At 37.9% G+C, this 21,137-nt stretch overlaps 1 protein-coding gene across 1 annotated transcript in view; it reads right to left on the minus strand.

Annotated features, from left to right (window-relative positions):
• The window catches only part of LOC143034065 (xylulose kinase-like), a 30,438-nt gene that overhangs the window by 7,506 nt on the left and 1,795 nt on the right, over nt 1-21,137 (minus strand). The window contains exons 2-11 of the mRNA XM_076199967.1: nt 17,942-18,024; nt 17,676-17,826; nt 17,258-17,437; nt 15,230-15,331; nt 14,999-15,130; nt 14,715-14,868; nt 14,342-14,486; nt 8,571-8,686; nt 1,386-1,559; nt 1,052-1,149 (exon numbers count right to left, since the gene is read on the minus strand). Of these exons, the coding sequence (XP_076056082.1) occupies nt 1,052-1,149; nt 1,386-1,559; nt 8,571-8,686; nt 14,342-14,486; nt 14,715-14,868; nt 14,999-15,130; nt 15,230-15,331; nt 17,258-17,437; nt 17,676-17,826; nt 17,942-18,024 (1,335 nt within the window). The remainder of the gene's footprint in view (nt 1-1,051; nt 1,150-1,385; nt 1,560-8,570; nt 8,687-14,341; nt 14,487-14,714; nt 14,869-14,998; nt 15,131-15,229; nt 15,332-17,257; nt 17,438-17,675; nt 17,827-17,941; nt 18,025-21,137) is intronic.

Below are 21,137 nucleotides of genomic sequence, written 5' to 3' on the forward strand. Positions count from 1 at the left end.
TCTAGATTCCCTCTTTCTATTCGCCTTATTTCCATTCCCTTCCCAAACCACTCTACCTTCTAACATTTAATGTTTTCTTTTTTTTTCATCACTCATACCTTCTGACACCACTTTTGCCTTCCCTGTAATAATTTCCTTACCTCTTCTGTCATTTTCTCTCAAGATAATCTTTCCAAGTAATTTAACCTTGTCCTTTCTTTCACTTCACATTCATACTTTTTACAACGCACTTTCTTTACACATGTCCACATCATCTCAATACTTCCTAAGCAGGGACCAATGACAGATATCTGCATGTGGTAGTCCTATGGGATGGACAGAAACACTGTCCATTTTTAACTCATTAATCCTCTCAATTCCATTAACCCCTTCCATACGGTGCCGCACACGTAGGCGTCATGGGGAGCGAGTGTATTCGCGAGGCTGCCATATCGGCGTCTTGATTATATTTATTGTAGTCGCCCCTCCATAATGACATTCTTTCTAATTCTTTTGTAATCGCATTTTCTATGGTTATCAAAATTCACGGGTGAAGAGAGAACGATCAATATAAGCGGTGACTATATTTTATGATGCGAGTATTATTACGACACGTCGTACGGCTGGCATTGGCTGCTGCCACCGAGATCTAAGTCCATGACGCCTACGTGTGCGGCACCGTATGGAAGGGGTTAAGAGGTGCAGCCCTGAGAGGCTGACACTAGGTCTCTAGAGAGCAGACAACCAGAAACTGCTCCCCTCCACCTATCACTTTCTGCCAGTGACAAAGAAATAGTTCCACAATAATACAACACATACAGCAGTCCAAATTTTCGTCTCGGAGAGATTTGTGAGACACCCTGAGGACCACTGCCAGCCACTGTAGGGTTGTGGGTATTCCACTTAGTCAAACTCAAGGCAGCTGTTAATTAATCAATTATTTCTCATGTTTAAGAAAAATCTATCTATATACCAAGGGCCTCTCCTCCCTTATAAGTGAGGTAACCCGCTAAGGAATGCACCTGCCCCCCACCCATTAACAGAAACACATACAATAAAATCATAAACAAACCATTACATATACAGCAGCATTGAAGACATCACTCAACACCTGAAGCAGGCTTAGGTTGTTAGAAGCCCCTCCTGTGGCCAAAACTCTTGTTCTGCTATCTGTACCAAATAAATATCAGAGTAGGGTTACTTTTTATACAAACTATTCATTTCATATTTACTTATGTTTTACTTCTAAATGACCCCCATTCACCAGAGCAGCAAACACTACACCTAAAACAATTGAATAAACAACCACACTATAATAAAAAGAGAAAAAATATATAAGTATTTGTCATTCCTACCAATTTTGTATCCCAGATTCTAAAAAATATACAAGTATTTGTCATTCCTACCAATTTTGTATCCCAGATTCTCTGCATAAACTCTCTTGCTTAGAAACTGGCCTTCCACCAAGGCTCTTACTTCAACTTCGTGGCTTGTAAAACGAGGCACAGCATCATCACTCTTGTTGAATCGGAATACACCTTTGAGAGCGGGTGTGATCTCCATATGGTCATAATACATTCCTAAGGGATATGAATATAAATGAAAATAAATAAATGAAGAAATAAATTAACTAATTAATACACATATAAATTAATAAATGCAAATAGCATACTTGTACTGTATACTAAATTACATTACATCAGATGACATTATCAAAAAGAACTTTTTAAGATTGGCTGAGCACAATTTTTCAAAGTGAAGACACCTTGTGATAGCAAGGATAAGATACAAAGGCATCCCCCTCCTCTCTTCCTCCTCCTCCTCCTCCTCTTCCTCCCAAAACAAGTTAAGAGACATGTAGCCTTAGAGGGTGCACATGTCTCCTTCATCAAAATAAAATTACCTGGTTACTACTGGAAAAAATACATACATACATATACCAAGGCTTTTTCCCCCTTACAAGGGAGGTAGCCAAAAAGGAAAAAGCATAAAATCATTCCCACCCATTCCATCCCTGAATACACTCCACACCCCTCCACCCTCCCTCTCATCTTAGCACCTCCTGGATGACGGGTCATCCCTGCACCTTGTCCACTGCCCTGGGTCAGAAGCAGTGTCGCAAGACACAGCACATCCACAGCAAGGCCGCTTCATTAAATCGGCGACCCACCCTCTCCGTCCCCCCATGCATAAAGGAGAAGACGGGGAGAAATCCCTTCGGGCTGCGTCAAAATTTGCTCACAAATACTACCTCACCGCCCATCCCCCTGCCCACTCCACCTCATGTATCACAACATCATCCACATACAACCATTCTCCATTCACCCCTGTCTTCTGTCCTCACCCGTCCTTCCTCAACAGAAAAAATAAAAAGTATAAATGGAAACACCCAAGAAATATCAAGGTCCTCCCTTAATGTATTGTTATAAAGTGGATATCTTAAAGGTATTTTTCTTTGTATGATAATAGTTAACTTGTGACTGTCAATAATCTTGGTACTAAGTCAAGCAGTGATTTGGATTCATTCTAAGTACCAATGATTATATTTGTTTTGTGTAGTTTTATTTAAGTACTTTGAGGAGGGGATATTGAGGCTTAGGGGTGTAGTTTCTGAGCTATAGAATATGCTGATGGGCTGGGAACCTTCTCCAATGACTGGAATTGTACCACCTTCTAGAAGTCTGGAAGTTCTAATTGAATATATGAGGGGGAGAGCACAAGTCAGTCAGTCAGCTAGTCAGCCAGTCAAAATTTGTCAGCAAGCTAAGTGAGATTAATTTAGAGAAAATCAGTGCCATATCAGCTGATGTGCAGTCCAGCAAAGTGAATTGATAAACTAATTAATAGCTGTCTTGAATTTCACACAGCAGAAAACCTGCAGCCACACAGTGGCTAACAATGATACTTGGGCACTTGTATAAATCTCTCTGGAAAGAAGCTTTGGAGTGCTGTTTGCATTGTATTAGTGTGGGACTGTTTCTACATTACAAGTTGAAAGTGGTAGGGGCTATTTGCTCTCCATTTGTGAAAAAATGTAAGAAATACAACTGTGGTTGAGAGAGGTTGAGAGAGAGAAAGAGAGAGAGAGAGAGAGAGAGAGAGAGAGAGAGAGAGAGAGAGAGAGAGAGAGAGAGAGAGAGAGAGAGAGAGAGAGAGAGAGAGAGAGAGAGAGAGTGCGCTCAGTCCAGAGACTGAGTGTTAACCCCTCAGGACTACTGAGGGAATGACAGAGTTGACAGGTTATGAAAATGGGCAACTTTGATGTCCATCTTGAAGGATCATCCCATGCAGTCAGTGGTGCGATAAGGCAATAAACAGAAACAACTTGTAAATAAGTGATAACCAGTTAATCAAAAAGTGCCAGTGACCAAGAATTTGTGATTGTGACTAATTTGCGTTTGGGAACCAGAGACATACAATCTTATGGTTGAGATACAGCACTATAAGTGAAATAAGTGAACTTATATGAACTGAGAGTTGTAAATAAACATAAAGTGTGCATTTTTATCAAATTTAATTTATCTATTATTACTGTTATTTGCACTGGCCAAGGACCCAAGGAGCCAAGAAAGGAGAGAGGGAGGGAGGGAAGGGTGTAGCATGGGAGTGGAGTGGGGGAGGATGAAATGGGTGGGAGTGGAATTATTCCTTTTGATTTTGGCTACCTCCCTTGTAAGGGGGAAAAAACCCTTGGTGTATTATCTAGTTGTATTTACATAGTTGTATCTTACAGGAAGGGGAGCTATGCCCGTGGTGTCCTGCCTTTGTATCTCGCAGTGTCTAGTTTGCTCTTAAATTCATATATTGTTTTTGCACACACTACTGTTTCGTCCAGTTTGATCAAAGTGTCCACCACTCTGTGTGGAAAACTGTTTTTCTTCAGATCTCCTCTATAACAATCCTTTTTGAGTTTCTTTCCGCTTCCTCTTGTGTTTCTCTTGTCCCAATTTAGTAAATCTTCTCTATCAAGTATTTCCATGCCTTTCATGATCTTATAGATGGTCAGTAGGTCACCTCTCTTTCTTCTTTGTTCCAAAGTCGGTAATTTCAATTTAGCCAGTCTCTCTTCATATGACAAGTTTGAAAGTGCTGGGGCCATTTTCATGGTTGCTCTCTGGATTCTTTCAATTTTCTTTATATTCTTTTTGGTACTGGGTGACCATAATGTTGCAGCATACTCCAGTCTAAGCCTTATTAATGTGACTAATATTTTTTCAATCATTTTCTCATCCAAATATGTATGTGTATTTACCTAGTTGTATTTTACGGGAAGGGGAGCTATGCTCGTGGTGTCCCATCTTCATATCTCATTTTATCTAAACTATTTTTAAATTCATGTATTGTTTTTGCACACACCACTTTCTCATCTAACTTGTTCCAACTGTCTATTACTCTGTGAGGAAAGCTGTTCTTTTTCACATCTCTTCTATAGCTGTCTGTCTTGATTTTCTTTCCGTGCCCTCTTGTATTTCTATCATCCCATTTTATCAGATTCTCTCTATCAATAATTTCTATGCCTTTCATGATTCTGTAAATAGCTATCAAATCTCCTCTCTCTCTTCTTTGCTCTAGTGTTGGTGCCAATTTTGTAATTGCTCTTTGTATTCTTTCAAGTTTTTTTATACATTTTTTTGTACTTGGTGACCACATCGTTGCTGCATATTCCAATCTTGGTCTTATCAGAGTGATTAGAATTTTCTTCACCATTTCTTCATCCAGGTATGTAAATGCCACTTTGATTGTTCTTATTAAATTATAAGTTTCTCCAAAAATCTTATTTATATGTTTCTCAGGTGACATATTATTCATAATAATGACTCCCAGGTCCTTCTCATTTTCTACTTTTTTTATTCCTTCTTCTCCCAATTTATATGATCCTGTTATTCTGTTTTTGCTTTTTCCAAATTCCATTATACTACACTTTTTAGTGTTGAACTCCATCTCCCACTTCCTACTCCATTCCCATACTTTATTTAGATCACTCTGTAGTGACTCACAATCTTCTTCCATGTTCACTTTTTTTAAGTTTTGCATCATGTGCAAAGAAGCTCATATAACTTTCAATTTCATCATCCATATCATTAATATATATAGCAAACATTATTGGAGCCAGAACAGTTCCTTGTGGAACACCACTTATTACTTCATCCCAATTTGAGTGTTTGTCTCTTATCACTACTCTCATTTTTCTTTCTTGCAAAAAGTCTTCCATCCATTTAAGCAGTTTGCCCTGTATTCCTCCTTCAGTTTCTAATTTCTTAAGCAACTTCTTATGTGGTGCTTTGTCAAAAGCTTTTTTTAGGTCTAGAAATGCACAATCAGCCCATCCATCTCTTTCTTGTATTATATCTATTAGCCTTGAATAGAAACATATTAAATTAGTGACGCATGATCGTCCTTGTCTGAATCCAAATTGCCTTGGATTTAGCACGCCGTTTTTTTCTAAATATTTTACCCATCTACTTTTGATAATTCTTTCACAAATATTTGCTATTGTACTTGTTAGAGAGACTGGTCTATAGTTGGTAGGGTCTTCTTTATTTCCCCCTTTATATATAGGTACTATATTTGCTTTTTTCCAATCTTCTGGAACTTTTCCTTCTTTCAAGGAACTATTTATTATGCTATGTATTTTGTCTGCCAGTTCATTTCTGCATTCTTTCAAAATCCAGTTTGCTATTTCATCTGGTCCATGCGATTTTCTAACATCAAGATTACTCAAGTGTTTCATTATTTCATTCTTTGTTACTTCTATTTCTTTCATAGGGGGGACTTTCTCCTTCCATTCGATCTCTTCCGGTTGTATATTCTCCCTTGTAAACACTGATTTAAAATGTCTGTTCATAATTTCCGCCATTTCTATTTCCTCTGTGTATTCAACTCCTCCTTGTCTTAATTTCTCCAAATCTTGTTTGTTTTTCAGTTTGTTGTTTACAAATCTGTAGAATAGTTTTGGTTGATCTTTACATTTTTCTATGACATCTTTTTCATATTTTCTCTTTTCCTCTCTGCACGCTTGTACATATTCATTTCTATAACAAGTATATATTTTCCACTTTTCAGGCCTTCTGTCTTTCTTCCATTTGGTCCAAGCTTTGTCTCTTTTGTCTTTTAACTCCCTACAATTTTTGTTGTACCAGCACTTTACATATTCTTTTTCTTGTTTTTGTCTTGGGACATACTTTTCCACTCCTTTTTTATAAATTTTTGTCAAAATATTCCATTTCTCTTCCACTGTTGTATCTTCTTTGTGTATTCTTTCCCAGTTTTCATTTTGAAAGAATTCTCTTATTTTATATATAAAAAAATTTAATGGTTGCTTACGCCGTCCGGTGGTAATTCGGTCACACACAGGTGGTGGTTGGGAAGGATGGCCGGGGATTCGTCAAAGCCCCCAGGCGAAGCCTGGCCGGCGCAGCCGGTGGGCTTGTTTTATAAAAAAAAATCATACATCAATCTTCCTTTTCTATATTGTTCATTTTTTTTTATGTATTTTTTCTCAGTTCTAGTTCTATCAATATGTGGTCACTTTTACTTATTGGTGTCTTATATTCAATCTTTTCCACTATTTTAGTTTCAGATGTGATTATTAGGTCTAGTCTCAATGATTCTTCTTCATTTCTATACCTAGTGTTCTCTTGAATCCATTGTGTCATTGTATGGTCAATAACCATCTCGTGTAGAATATTTCCCCATGAGTCGTCTCCACCCTTTACTGTCATCTCTTCCCAGCAGACTTCTTTGCGATTAAAGTCGCCCATCATAACTATTCTTCCTCCATCTTCCATTATCTTATCTAATGTTATCCTTGTGTCTTCTAACATACTTTTATGTTCACTCTCTTCCCATGAGGCTGTTTTTGGAGCCACATAATTTATCACAAACTTTCTGCTCTTCTTATCTCTGTCTTCCACTTCGATCATAATCATCTCTACTGTATTCTTTCCATATGTGACACACTTCACGTTTATATCCTTCTTAGTCAGGAACATAACTCCACCCCCTTGTTTTGTCTCTCTGTTTCTAATCCAATAATTATATGCATCATGTCCTACACTGTTGGGTGGTACTGGACCTTTTAATTTTGTCTCTACAATTCCCATTATGTCCGGTTCTTTTTCCTTCAGATAATCATTCAGTTCATTCAATCCTGTTATTAATCCATCTATATTTGTGTAAGACACTCTTAATTTTCTGCTACTTTCATTGTATTTTCTGTTTCCCTTTTGTTTTTCTCTGGAATGGCCCATTTCCTCACTTTCATATTCATTACTCTCCAATAGAATTTCTCTTTTTCTGACTGTTCTGTTCTCATTTTTTTCCTTAGCTTGTCTTTTCACTTTTTCCTCCTCTCTTTCCTCTTTATTCATTTCTCTTTTTATCCATACCTTTTCATATTGTTCACTTGCTGCTAGTTTCCCTGTTTTTGCTAAGATATTCTCTGCTGTCATTTGTGACCTGAATTTAATCTTAATTGGTCTGGTCTTATCTGTACTATATTTTCTGAGCCTAACATCTCTTCAATTTGTTTCATGATTTCAGGTTCATCTTCCTGAACTAATTCTAGTAAACTGCTTACTTTTTTTTTTCCTCTTTGATTCTTGTGGTTCTATTTAGATTATACTTCTCTTCCATTCCTAATATAATTATACATTTCTTTTTATCTGCTAAGTCTCTTACTATATTTTCCTTCTGTCTCATCACTTTAATGACTGAGTCTTCAGTTTGTTCTTTCATTTGCTGTTTTATTATGTCAGTAAATGCAACTTTACTGTTCTCTTGGATTTTTTTCCAACCCTGTGCTTCTTTTGCTATGGACTCTTTATTCTCTTTATTATTCCTATTAATTCCTCATTCTCATCTTTTACTTCTTTTAACTGTCTTTTTAATTCTTCTATTTCTTTAGTTAGGTCTTTGTTCACCTTCTCTAGTTCTTCCAATTTTTCAACTCTCTGCATGATAAAAACTCTTATGTGTGCAAGACTGGGTTTTGGGAGATTCCTTACACTGCCTCTCTCTTGTGCACATTCTGAACTCTTACATTATATACAAGATTCACTGACCTTATCTCATGACATCCCTACATTGAGTTACTACCATTGAAACTTAACCCTGTTCAGATATCAGGGCCTCATGACAGTACAGTCTTCCTTCTCTACCAGGATTCAGCTCCTGTGATTCTAGCATTCATCCTACATCATGTAACCTCAATGATTCAGTTCCACTGCTTTTCTGAAAGCAAAGTATCTCAACCTATCTTTCTGGATGTATGCATTATAGCACTTTCAAATCAAAAACACCAACATAGGGTATGGACAGTGTAAGTTTTATCCAGTCAATACTTAAGTGATTAAGAGACACTTTTATAAAGCATCTACATATGCCATCAGGAAATAGTTACAGAGTTCAGGAGATGCTAATAAATACTAACTTGACAGCGTGTGTTAATATATTCATGATTCTCCCTACTGATCAAAAACTGTTTATTCTTGTTGAACTTTCCATGTGATCTGCAAGACAACTGACCCTTCACCGTAATTCTAAAATCCCAACATTAACTAAATAAAAATTATATAGCAAACATATCTTACCAATATTTCCAAAATTACCCCTTGGAGTCATATCCAGAAGCTGGTTGAAAATATCCCATGAGCCATTGCTGCATTCATCACGTATTCTTTCACGTGTTATGGATCCATTTTTGAAGCTATGGAAATTTGATTGTCAGTGTAAGTCAATATAACAGGCACATACATGATTTTTCTTTTCATTAGCAATAAACAATACATCATTCTAGGGAAAATCCACACACACTGCTGTTATGATTTCCATAATAAAATACTGGTGGTACAGTGTCCAGCTGCACCGAGCATCAAAAAAGTAAGAAAAAGAAGACAACCCCCAACCCCCACAAGAAAAAGTAAGGCCGACATCCAAGCCTCACTACAGATGACAAATGGACATAACACTCCAGACCTCCTCAAGACCAGAACATGATCTCCAGACTAAGCCAGTCACTCTTTACACTTTCCCACATAACTCCCAACTATCTCCCTTTCCTATATTCCTTTTTTTTTTTTTTATGGAATTCAAGACACCAGCAACTGCCCTCCCACTTCTCCTACTAGCTGGCGACATAGAAACCAACCCAGGCCCTTACATTTGCTCCACATGCTCAAAACCCACAAACGATGCAAACACATCCATCAAATGCAACACATACAAATACTGGTTCCACTTAACCTCTTCAATACAAATCGAATCTTCACACACAAGTGTCAGGCTGACTAATGTTCGATGATTCGATAATGCATCACAATTTATGTGTTATAAGATATAAAGTTACACTGTAATTGTTTCCTTTCTCTTGTTCTCTTCACACTGAATGCAGATAACCACAAAAAACACGATCAAGCCTGTTCACAGAATATGGGAATCACTCACCTACAACTACGAAATGGATATAATCAAGATGCCAACACGGGCATCCTTATATACCCACTCACACCTCAGAATGCTGACGTCAATGTCCTCATATGCTAAAGGTTAACAGGTACAACGCTTACAAACACATACCAATGTACACAGAACTGGAGCTGTAACCAACACATGACAACACTCACACCCACAAACACACAAACACAAAAACACACACTAAATATATTACAGATAAATATAAATGGACTCAATAACAACCACTCAGAGCTGCCCCATTTGCTACACAAAAAACACAAGATACATAAAATACTTATACAAGAAAGAGCCCGACACCACAAATAACAATAACCTCATTCACTGATTACACAATAATATGAGAAGATAACAGAAGATACAAAGGTGGAGCCATAACACTAATATACAACAGCATACCCTTATCTAACAATACATGAGATACCAGACAATCAAGTGAAATAATCACATACATACATACATATACCAAGGCTTTTTCCCCCTTACAAGGGAGGTAGCCAAAAAGGAAAAGGCATAAAATCATTCCCACCCATTCCATCCCTAAATACATTCCACACCTCCTCCACTCTCCCTCTTAGCACCTCCTGGATGACGGGTCATCCCTGCACCTTGTCCACTGCCCTGGGTCAGAAGCAGTGTCGCAAAACACAGCACATCCACAGTAAGGCCGCTTCATTAAATTGGCGACCCCCCTCTCCATCCCCCCATGCATAAAAGGAGAAGACGGGGAGAAATCCCTTTGGGTTGCATCAAATTTTGCTCACACATACTACCTCATCCCCCAACAACACCTGGCTTATCTCCCATTAACTGTTTGTTTAACAACCTCACAGAACTCAAAAAAGAACATCTAAAGCAGTTTAATAGAAATACCACAAACCTAACAAACAACAGAAAGAATACTGGGAAAAACTAATTAACAAAATTAATGGAAAAACTGATAATGGCAAAATGTGGAGTGATGTAAAGACCATAAAAAAATTAAAATTAACCCTCTCCCTTCCCAACCCATGAAGCAGCTGATGCAACATCATCAACAAGCATTTATCTAAAGCAAGTTTCAAGCCAGCAAAATAAAGAAATACCAAAAAATCAAACCTCTTTCACCACTAAAGATATAGAGAGGGCCATAAAGAAATTGAAGAATTCCAAATCTGCAGGTCCATAGAGTCTTAAACATCCACCTCAAACACCTTGTCTAAACAGACATATATATATATATATATATATATATATATATATATATATATACATTGTAAATAATTTGAAATAATGATAAAGTTATTAAAATTAGTTTCATTACACTATGTCACTGTTATTGTTGTCATTCGCTAGACTGTCTGGCCGAGCAGTTCCATCTCCCTGAGGAATGCCACAGTTGGAATGGGGTTTTCCTACAAATCTTTTATAGAGTGTATATTGTGTTGTTCGCATGTGTGATTGTGTACAATGCAATTTTACAGAATGTGTTGTATAGTATGGGGTGAAGTGTTACATCCTGGGCAGTTGTCTGCATTGTGATCATCCAGCCTCTTCTGGTAGTTTACAAGGGCTGTATGGTGGCCACATCATAGTCTGGCCAGGTGGACTCTATCCTTTTGGGGGAGAGAGGATTCAGAAGGATGGATATCAGGGGGTCTGGCATGCAGCAATGTGTTAAGTTTGTTGATGGAGCAGTGAGTGATATGATTATGGATATGCTTCTAGCAGCTGGTGTCTGGTGGTTGTGAAGGGAGAGAAGAGAGTATTTGTGTGTGATATAGGTATTTGGGTGTTGTTTGATGTTTCTTGATGTGTGTGGGTGTTCTGATATGTGAGGCAATGGTTGTGCTGTGTTTGTGGAGGATGCAGCATGTGTTTGTGTGACTCATGTCAAGGTGATCCTTGACTTTGAGGACTTTCATTTCATGGTGTAAATGGTCTATAGGTGTTGTATTTTGGGCTTTGTTTTGTATGGTATGAAGGGTATTGTGGTGTGTCTTAGTTAAATTTGGGGCCCATTCAGGGCTTGCATAATTTATCACTGAGTGTATGCACTGTTTGTATACTGTAGCATTAGTTTGTGTTCAAATGTTGTTCCTGCAATTGATTTAAGTGTGTTAAGCCTAAGGTATGCATTTAGTCCTTATGTTTGTGATGTTGCTTGAATGACATGGATGTTACACCATGCATCTTGGATGTATGTGTGTGTGGCATGAGTGTTGTTGATATCGAGGCATGGTATGTATTTGTGTTCCACTGTTAAATTAGTAAATTTGGTTGGGGCTATTTTGAGTCTATTTGTAGTGAACCAAGTATTGAGTGTCACATGAAAATGACAAGAACACAATTCTATGCCAAAACCTTAAAAACCACACACCCTTCATACTACATTTCACAAAAACCACCATCAGAACACAACAAAACAAGCACCTGGAGCATACTATATAATCATATATAACAACCTACCATCTATACCACACAAAACATCCACACACAATGGGCAGCAACCAAACTGGTCCCCAGTCTGGCAGATAAACCATATGAGGAAAGACTAAAAGTACTGGGTCCACCAACTTTGAAAAATCAAAGAGAAAGAGGTGACATGATTACAGTGTTCAGGTCACTAAATGGGATAGATTGCACTGTTAGAAGAGATCTGATTAAAGATGGGAGGGCTGAGATCATGGAAGTAAAGTAAGAAAGACCACATGTCAAAAGGATGTGAAGAAATACAGTTTTCCATATAGATGTATATGTGGAATAGTTTAGAAGGCAATATACCTCAACCTTAGACAATACATGAGTCCAAATCTTTATATGATAATTAGAAATCATATAGATTAAGTTGGAACCATACATGAATCCAAGTCTAGGTATGTTAGAAAATTAGAGAATAGGAGAAAGAACCCAATGAGTATTGCTCCTTTCCTGTATATTACACTTAATTAAATACAATTAGGTAAATACATACACACCCAGATAGCTATACAAGCCTTTCAAGACTCCACCAAAGAAAACAACACTCCCACGCTGACAAGAACCACACTTGCGTGTCTGTGCTCAGGGCACCATCCAGCATTAAAAGAGTACCAATACAGAATAGGCCTGGCCACAGATTCAAACTGCCCCAGATGCAACCACCACACAGATGAAACAGAACACCTCATACTACAGTGCCCCCACACTAACAATCCCAAGGCAATAATAGAGTATTTCTTCCCTGCCCAAAGGTTGTTACCAGCTACCTGAAGGCTGTATGTCTTCTGCATTAGAGACCAGGGGCAATAGACTGACTGAGTGACTGAAGTGGATGAAAGAGGAGGGTAGCCATATGAATGAAGAGTGGAGGTAAACCAGTTCCAGCTGTTGGGCCCTGTTGTGGATAGGCTGCGTCTTGCTGCACTGTTTCTGACCGAAGTGGTGGGCAAGGAACAGGGATGGCCCTTCATCTTCAAGAAACTAAGATAAAAGGGAAAACAAATGGCAACTAGATGGATGTGGGAGGGATGCATGCTGGCCACCCACCTTATGTGAGGGAAAGGGCCCTTCGGTATATGTACAAAATAATTATTACTTCTAAAAGCCTCAAGTGAAAAATGAGATGAGGCAGAGATAGGAGGAGTGGAAAGAGAGTTGGTGGTTATGGCCGCTCAAAGAGTACTGAAATGGTTTGGACATAAGGAAAGACTAGCAGAGAGAGTGGAAAGGCAAGTGGAAACTAGGTACAGCAATCATTCAATCAACCTGTTGCCCCAGATTTCTCTTGCATGAGACCCAGACTTTCAAGTAACTGGCTGCAGTCACAAGGCAGGCCTATAAGTCACTCAAGAAAGAAATACTGTGATGTTATCTTGGGATTGTTAGTGTGAGGCATTGCAGGATGAGGAGTTCAATGTTAACCACTTTAGTACAATGACACCTACGTAGGCGTCATGAGGTGTGAGTGGGTACATAAGGATCCTGGTGTCAGCAACTACATTATATATATATTTTTTGTAGTTCAGTGACTTTATATCTTATAATGTGAGTAGTGTGATGAATTGTACATATACCAGTCCATGCTGCACATGAGAATTTGACTCATACTGAAGTGGTTAATGAACTAAATATCTAGGGTACTTTGATTGTGTAACCAGGCCTATTCTGTGTGGATATTGATTTCGTGCTGGTGTCCTGAACACAAACATGCCAGTATAGCTTTTACTTCTCTTGAGAGGAATTTTTCTATGGGGCTGATGTCTGAGGGGATGTTGATGAAATATTGAGTTTGGCAATCTGTCTTGTAGGGCTTGCTCAGTGATCTGGATGTGAATATGTTCTCTGTGTGGATGTAATATGTGGTACTGGTGGTAGGTTGTTATATTTGTTTCAGTAGTATGATGCTTTTTTTCATCTGGTAGTGCTTGTGTAATAACCTGAGGTAAGGGAGTGGTGTTGAGGGCTCTAACATAGAGCTGTGTACCTATCATTTTCATATATTTCATAGGGATGATTTTAGTTTCTATGTGAAGGTGTCCTATTGAGGTGGTTTTGGTGCATCATGTTATTGCTCTCTAAGTTTTATTTTGTATAATTTGTTAAGTGTCTAGGTTTGTTTTGATTGTTGGGAACCATGCTATGGAAACATAGCAAGGATACTTATGAACTGTTTGAAGAAAATAATTAGAAATTCCTTCTGTTGTCCAAAGTCTGTGCTTGTGATGAATTATGTACAGCAGAACCAGAGTATGTTTATATTACTGGAATGTAAGACTGAATGATAATTAAATCACTCTAAACTTTCTGCAGGAGCTGATTCATCATTCACTGACATGTTCAACAAATACTTGAATCTTCTCTTTGATGCCTCTACATACTCTTATTGATAATATTAGAAAATGGATTTCATCAAAATAAGAAAAAAACTTACCAAAGAAGACCCATATAATCCTCACTATCCACAGGGTTGATCAGGATATTACCTTCTAACTTGGGTTTTGGTTCCTTTAACCACAGAAATAATGAATCACTTGTTCCCAAACTAAGAGCAATATCACCTTCTCTCAAGGACATGCCTATGGAAACAATAAAAAATCTTCACATAGATCATGCAAACTTCTGTGGTTTTAATTTTCTGAATATATATTAAATTACAGCTTTCAAATCATATTAAAAAAAACACTTTCTGTGCTCTAAGAAAATAAGTAATGTTCAACTTGGCCCATCTATGTAGTAAATTAATGAGGTACACAAATAAATAATGAGTTAAAATGAGTTACCCAAAAAAAAAATACTGATTTTACCAGCCAGGGAAGCAGGGTTGTCTCCGGTGAAAGCTATGACTGCACACTCTGGACTGAACCCGTAGCGATCAACAAAATAAGCTGATACTGGACCTAGGTTTGTGTGTGCTGGGACAGCCTCCCCTAGTTTTTCCCTCAAATCTGGAGCACATGCCTGTTTGGAACATGCATCACCACATGCTTAATCACATTAAACTATATCAATGGCGACATGCATATTTTGTACAATACACTATCCAATTGTGAGTAAGCTCATTCCAAATTAAGAAACTGCTGGAACTCACATCAAGACACTCCTGGGACCAAGACTTAGTGTTGATGTCAAGGAGGTTCATGCCAGAGCCATCAGCTAAATCGATGGGAGCATAGTCACCAAGAAAGATGGAGCACGCAAAGCTACTCACTAGGGATATCCTCTGAATATTGAGAAAAATCATTACAAATCAGGGTAAGTACAATCTACTAAGCAACCAAAGATCATAATAGAAACTAAACTACATTGAATGTTTGTCTACCTCTGTATGTTTGTAGGCTTCCTTTCTTTTTTCATAAATCTTGGAAATCTGGCTACCAGTAAATCTCTCATATGCTCGAGATCCAGTGATATCAGCAAGGTTCTGGTGGTAATAATGAAAGTAAATAATTAGGAAATTATCTATCTTATGCATTTAAGTACAAATGTGTAATATAAATAATCCACATTATGAATGACATAAGACATATTTGTGATAAGACATATATGTGAGAAAGCTTTAGCAAATGGTAAGGATGTTTTTTAGGCCTTTATGGATAGGAGGAAAGCTGTTAAGGGAGTCAAGAGTTTATATGAGAGTAGAGCCTGTGTTAGAATTAGAAATGAAGAGAGTGAGTGGTCTGAGGTAAAGGTGGGACATCACATGGGATGTGTTATGTTGAAATGGCTTTTAATGTGTACATGGATGGGGTGGTGCAAGAGGTAAATGCAAGGGTACTGGGTCAGGGATTGTTGATGGTTAAAGAAAATGGAGAAAAATGGAAGATAAGCCAGTTGTTGCTTGCTGTCAACACTGTGTTTGTAGCAGGATCAGAGGAGGACTTGAGGAAGTTAGTGACGGAATTTGGGAAGGTGTGCAAAAGAAGGAATTTGAAGGTAAATGGGGGTAATAGTAGGATGATGAGATATACAAGGAAGAAGGGGAGGGGATAGCAGTAAATTGGAAGTGAGTATTAAAGGAGAGGCTGAAGTGGATAGCTTTAGATACTTGGGGGCACATGTGGCAGGAAAGGTAGGAGTGGAGGAGGAATGTATATTAAGAGAAGCAAATACATTGGGCGATTAAAGTGTAATGAGAAATAGACATTTGGGAATGGATGCCAAGAGGAGATTGTATGTAGGGGTGATTGTGCTGACAGTACTATACGGGGCAGAAACATGGAACATAAGAGAGGAAGAGAAAAAGAGTTTAAATGTATTTGAGATGATGTCTGAGCAGTATGGTAGGGGTTACTAGGCTGGACAGAGTGAGAAATAAGGAGGTGAGGAGGAGAGCAGGGGTGGAGAAGGAGTTGGGAAGTAGGGTGGATGAAAGAGTATTGGCATGGTTTGGACACATAAGAACATAAGAATGAAGCAGAGTGCAAGAGACCATAAGGCCTACACTACACAGTTCCATGTCCATTACCACATGCCATTTTCATCTATAAAGTTGTCTAACCATTTCTTAAAATAACTGATAGTTTCAGCACTCACTACATGGTCACTAAGTCTATTCCATTCATTGACCACCCCATTCGTAAACCAGTTCTTGCCTATTTCCTTCTTAAAGAAACAATGAGTGAAGAAAATTAGTAGAAATGTGGAAGGCAGAGGTGAATGGAATGAACAGGAGGGGGCGACCAAGGATGAGATGGATGGATGGAGTAAAAAGGGCACTGAGAAAGAGAGGGATGTCTGTGTGTGTCTGTAAGTGTTGTGCATGTCAGGTGAAACAAATAGTAGCATGTATTACATTTGATTGATGTGTGTTCATAGTTTATGGGTTTAGAGCATGTGGGGCAAGTGTAAAGGCCTCAGTTGGGGTCTATGCTCCCAGTTAATAGAAGGTGAAATGGGAGAGCAGGTACTGGGGCACTGGCTTCCTACCGGTTGAACAGATGTGCAATAGCAAAACATTTATTTCAAATTTATTCAGATACCTAACTTCAATCAAAACTGAAAAATCTAAGGTTGGTAAGTTTCAAGCCAAAATATTCATTCCATTAACCCAATTCTGGATATCTTTTCTTTATTTTATTTTTTATGCTCTCTTTCCTATTTTTCCTTTTCTTTTTCCTTTTATTTTTCTTTCTCCTTGCTTCTTTTTTTGCTTTCATTTTCTCTTTCTTTTAATCTAGTACCAATGCATCTTTGGTATCCCATAACAATATAATCCCCACATTTCTGCAGAATCAGATCTAATCTCCAGACAACAATATTTAAACAGTAATAAACATATATGTACATTTACATAATATATATATATATATATATATATATATATATATATATATATATATATACACACCTGAGCACCACCAAGTTTTTCCTCAAGATTTCTGCATTGTAAGGTAGTTGAAGAGTCCATCCACACTGGTGAGTCTGTTATGGAGAAGGCCATAGCCATCTGATCATGGAGGAACTTCTCCGGTTGAAGATTTTTCAATGTATCTCTTGCTCCAACACGCCAGTAGACACTGCCATGTTGCTGCAAAAAGAAGGCAGGGACAATAACTACATAATTATATATACCGTATTTTAAATTGCATGCATGTATGTAATAAAGGCAGGTACATCTGTTCAAGTTTCAAATTAATAAGGTTTGATGAGGAAAATGCACTCTGCAAATTTTTGGACCTCATTCTTTTCTCTTCCACTCCTACTCATTCTAATGTAAATCTAGATTTCCAATAACATCATCTCTCTTATGTTGTTGTTGTTCTTACCTGTCCTGTTCCAGAAATAGCTGCTACAAGGGAGAAATCAGCTCCAGAAACTCGTAGTTTGTCCATTAGCATGTCAAGTGCTTTAACCCACATAATAGTGGGGGCAGTCACTGTCATGCCATCTTTATGTGCATTAATTCCTCCATGAGTCCTGTAGAAGAAACATTAAGAATATGATATATTCCCTCTAAATTCATACACATTATAGCAAGTTGTTTCCTGAACAAAAAATGTATGATGCTTATTCAGACACCACTTCAACAAACCTGTATTCTGGAAGATCATTGTCAAACTGTACATCTGCCTCATGAAGGATTTCCTGGTTGTCATTAATGACTATGGTCTTGACCTGCATAGAAATTCAAAAATTATTTGATAGGAATATATGAGAATTATTCTATCTACAACTTGTGTTCTATAATTTGGCTTGGGTTGCAGTCAGTAAAAAATATTGCTCAGATGTTCCCTGTATTTACCTAACAGAAGGCAAGTAAAAAACATTCCCAGAGGATGCAGAAAAAAAATCAACCCCAACTACACACATGAGATAACCTCGTTAAAAAAAAGAGTGAGAGAGAAAAAGGAGTAACTTAAAAAAGAAACACAGGTTGACAAAACAAGAAAAAGAACAACTAAAGCAATTAAACAGAAATATGACAACTGGGAAAATTTAACAAACTAAAATTATGGAGACAGACAACAGCAAAATGAGAAGAGCAATAGAAGCCATCAAAGACTCAAAAACTAAATTACACCCCCCCCTGAACCCATGAAGCAGTTGGTGCAATTCAGGGTAAAATACCATTACCAACAATGCAACATCAAAAACCATTCTCCAAAACTAGCTTCAAGGCTGCAATACCAAAAAATTTGAAAATAATAAAATATGTAAAATCAAACCTGAGAGTAGACCCACCCCTATTTTCACCAGTAATGATACAGGAGGAGCAATAGAGAAATTAAAAAAAATCCAGTGTGGAAGACCTAGACAAATTCTCAAACATACACCTCAAACATCTAAGCCAAACAACCATAAGAGCCTTAACTAATATTTTCCACTACTGATTAAACAACAAAACCCCAAACATTTGGAAAAGAGCTCATATAATACCAATCATCAAACCAAACAAACCCCCTGAAAACCCTGCATTAAACAGACTAATCCCATTACTATCCACAATATCCAAGCTAATGAAAAGCCTGATAGCACCAAGAATCAAATCGGAAATACCTACCTCCCCCAATCATCATGGTGTTAGAGAAGGCCACTCTACCAGCACTCTGCTTATAAACATCACACAAGTGCAGAAAGAACAATTATGGTTACCATAGATATAAACAAGGCTTTTCATAAGGTCCCCAAACATGCTATCCAAAAATATCACTGATATAGACATTCATCATAACCACAAGAAGTGGTTAATCAACTATATGGCAGGAAGACAATCCAGAGTAGCCCAAAACAGCCAAATCTTAGGAACAAAGAGACTATACAATGGAGTCCCTCATAATGCAATACTTTCACCTTTATTGTTCAATCTCTTTATAAGTGATCTCCAAGTTCAGAACCAGAACTAAAACTAAGGTTCTTTCCTATGCAGATGACTTGACAATAACCCAGCACAGTAACTACAAAACAGAAGCAAAGAACACCCAAGCCTACTTGAAGCAACTAGAACATTGGCTCAAAAATAACAAAATGGATGCTTTAGCCCAGAAATCAACAGTAACATCACTCACTCCAGACAACCATGAATAAAACAAACACCATCATAAAATTAAATAGCCAAACACTTCCACTGGAAAAAAAATAAAAGAAGTCCCATATTTGACAGTAAGACTTTCAGCCACATATCAAAGACTTTACATCAAAAATCAATAAGAAAACAAACTTACTAAAATCCATCACTGGTACTAACTTTGAACAACTCTATTAACCATCTCCAAACAACTCATAAGAGCCAACTTTGACTACACCTCCACAGCAAGGTTCCTAACAATCAGCAAGTCAAACACAAATTATTTACAAACACTACAGAATGGAGCACTGAGTGTAACAACAGGAAGTACCAAAACCAACCCCATTGAGCATCTACGTATGATGATGATGATATGGTTAATTGTAATAAACTCCCCACTATTGGGAGGCTAAGACAGAGCCCCTTACAGAGGATTTTGTAGCATGGAATTTAACAAACCATGCCCTTGGTTCAACTTCACCAGTGGCAGGGCTCAAACCACCATCCCCTCGACCTTCGCTCCAAGTAACGATGCCCTAACTTGCTCAGCCAGCAAGCACCTATTTATAGAAACAAAAATTTTCCCAATAGAACACCACATGAAAATGACAGGAACAAAATTCTACACCAGAACCCTAAAAACCACATACCTTTCACACTATACTTCACAAGCACCACCAAGAGAACACACACAACAAAAAACACCAGTTATACTAATCAAACATCTATTGCAACCTACCATCTATACTACACAAAACATCCACACAAAAACATCCACACTTAAATAACTAAACAAGCCCTTCAAGAGAGATTAAACTAAACAAGCCCTTCAAGAGAGATTACCAAACTCAATACTCCAACAACAACCTCCAGACACAAGTCCCTGAGAGAAAATCCTCCCATACCTGACAAGAACCACACTGGCACACCTGTGCTCATGACACTATCTAGCATTAAAACAGTACCAACACAGAATAGGCCTGGCCAAAGAATCAAACTGACCCAGATGCAACTACCACACAGAACACTTCATACTACAATAACTAACATCTCCAGACAACAACACAATACCTCCTCCCTAAAAGCCCATACACACTGAGCCTCATGCAGTGCCAACACATTATCCAATGTGTTGTTTTGCAGGCTTTTGCAACACATTGCACAATTCATGACTCCTAATTTCATGTAGCTGGCTAGAGTACATCTTGACACGGAGGAGAAAGGTATGTCGCACAATAAGCTTTCCAGGATGGTACCTATATCTGAGAGAACAAGAAGCAACACTCACATTTATATCTATCTATTGTTTATCTGGTCCTATTCTGCCAGAGCACTCTGTAGAACTGACAATTTTTCTTTCCTGATACATAATATACGCATATTAGCAAAGCAAGAAATATACCCAGCCAAAATTAAATATTTATAGATTTACTACAGCAGCATCCTTGCCTTTGGGATGTGAAGTACAAGGAGTACAAGCTGAGGGACTAAAGAATATAAACAAATAAGGATAAATAAATACAAATAAGAAGTGCAAGTTTGGAAGTAATTAAAGCACAAATTTCTTGCATTACGAATTGTGAACTGGACAATCAAGACACACATCCTTCCTTTGACAATGTTCAGAGGTGACTAATGCACTACAGCATTCCGGGTAGTCACAGACAGTGTGGAAATTCAGTGCTGCATTGAACATTGTCAACTGCCTCATGCAGCACTGCAC

This window comes from Oratosquilla oratoria, chromosome 16 (genome assembly GCF_046742065.1).
Source record: "Oratosquilla oratoria isolate Oo_2021 chromosome 16, ASM4674206v1, whole genome shotgun sequence".
NCBI classification, from domain to species: domain Eukaryota; kingdom Metazoa; phylum Arthropoda; class Malacostraca; order Stomatopoda; family Squillidae; genus Oratosquilla; species Oratosquilla oratoria.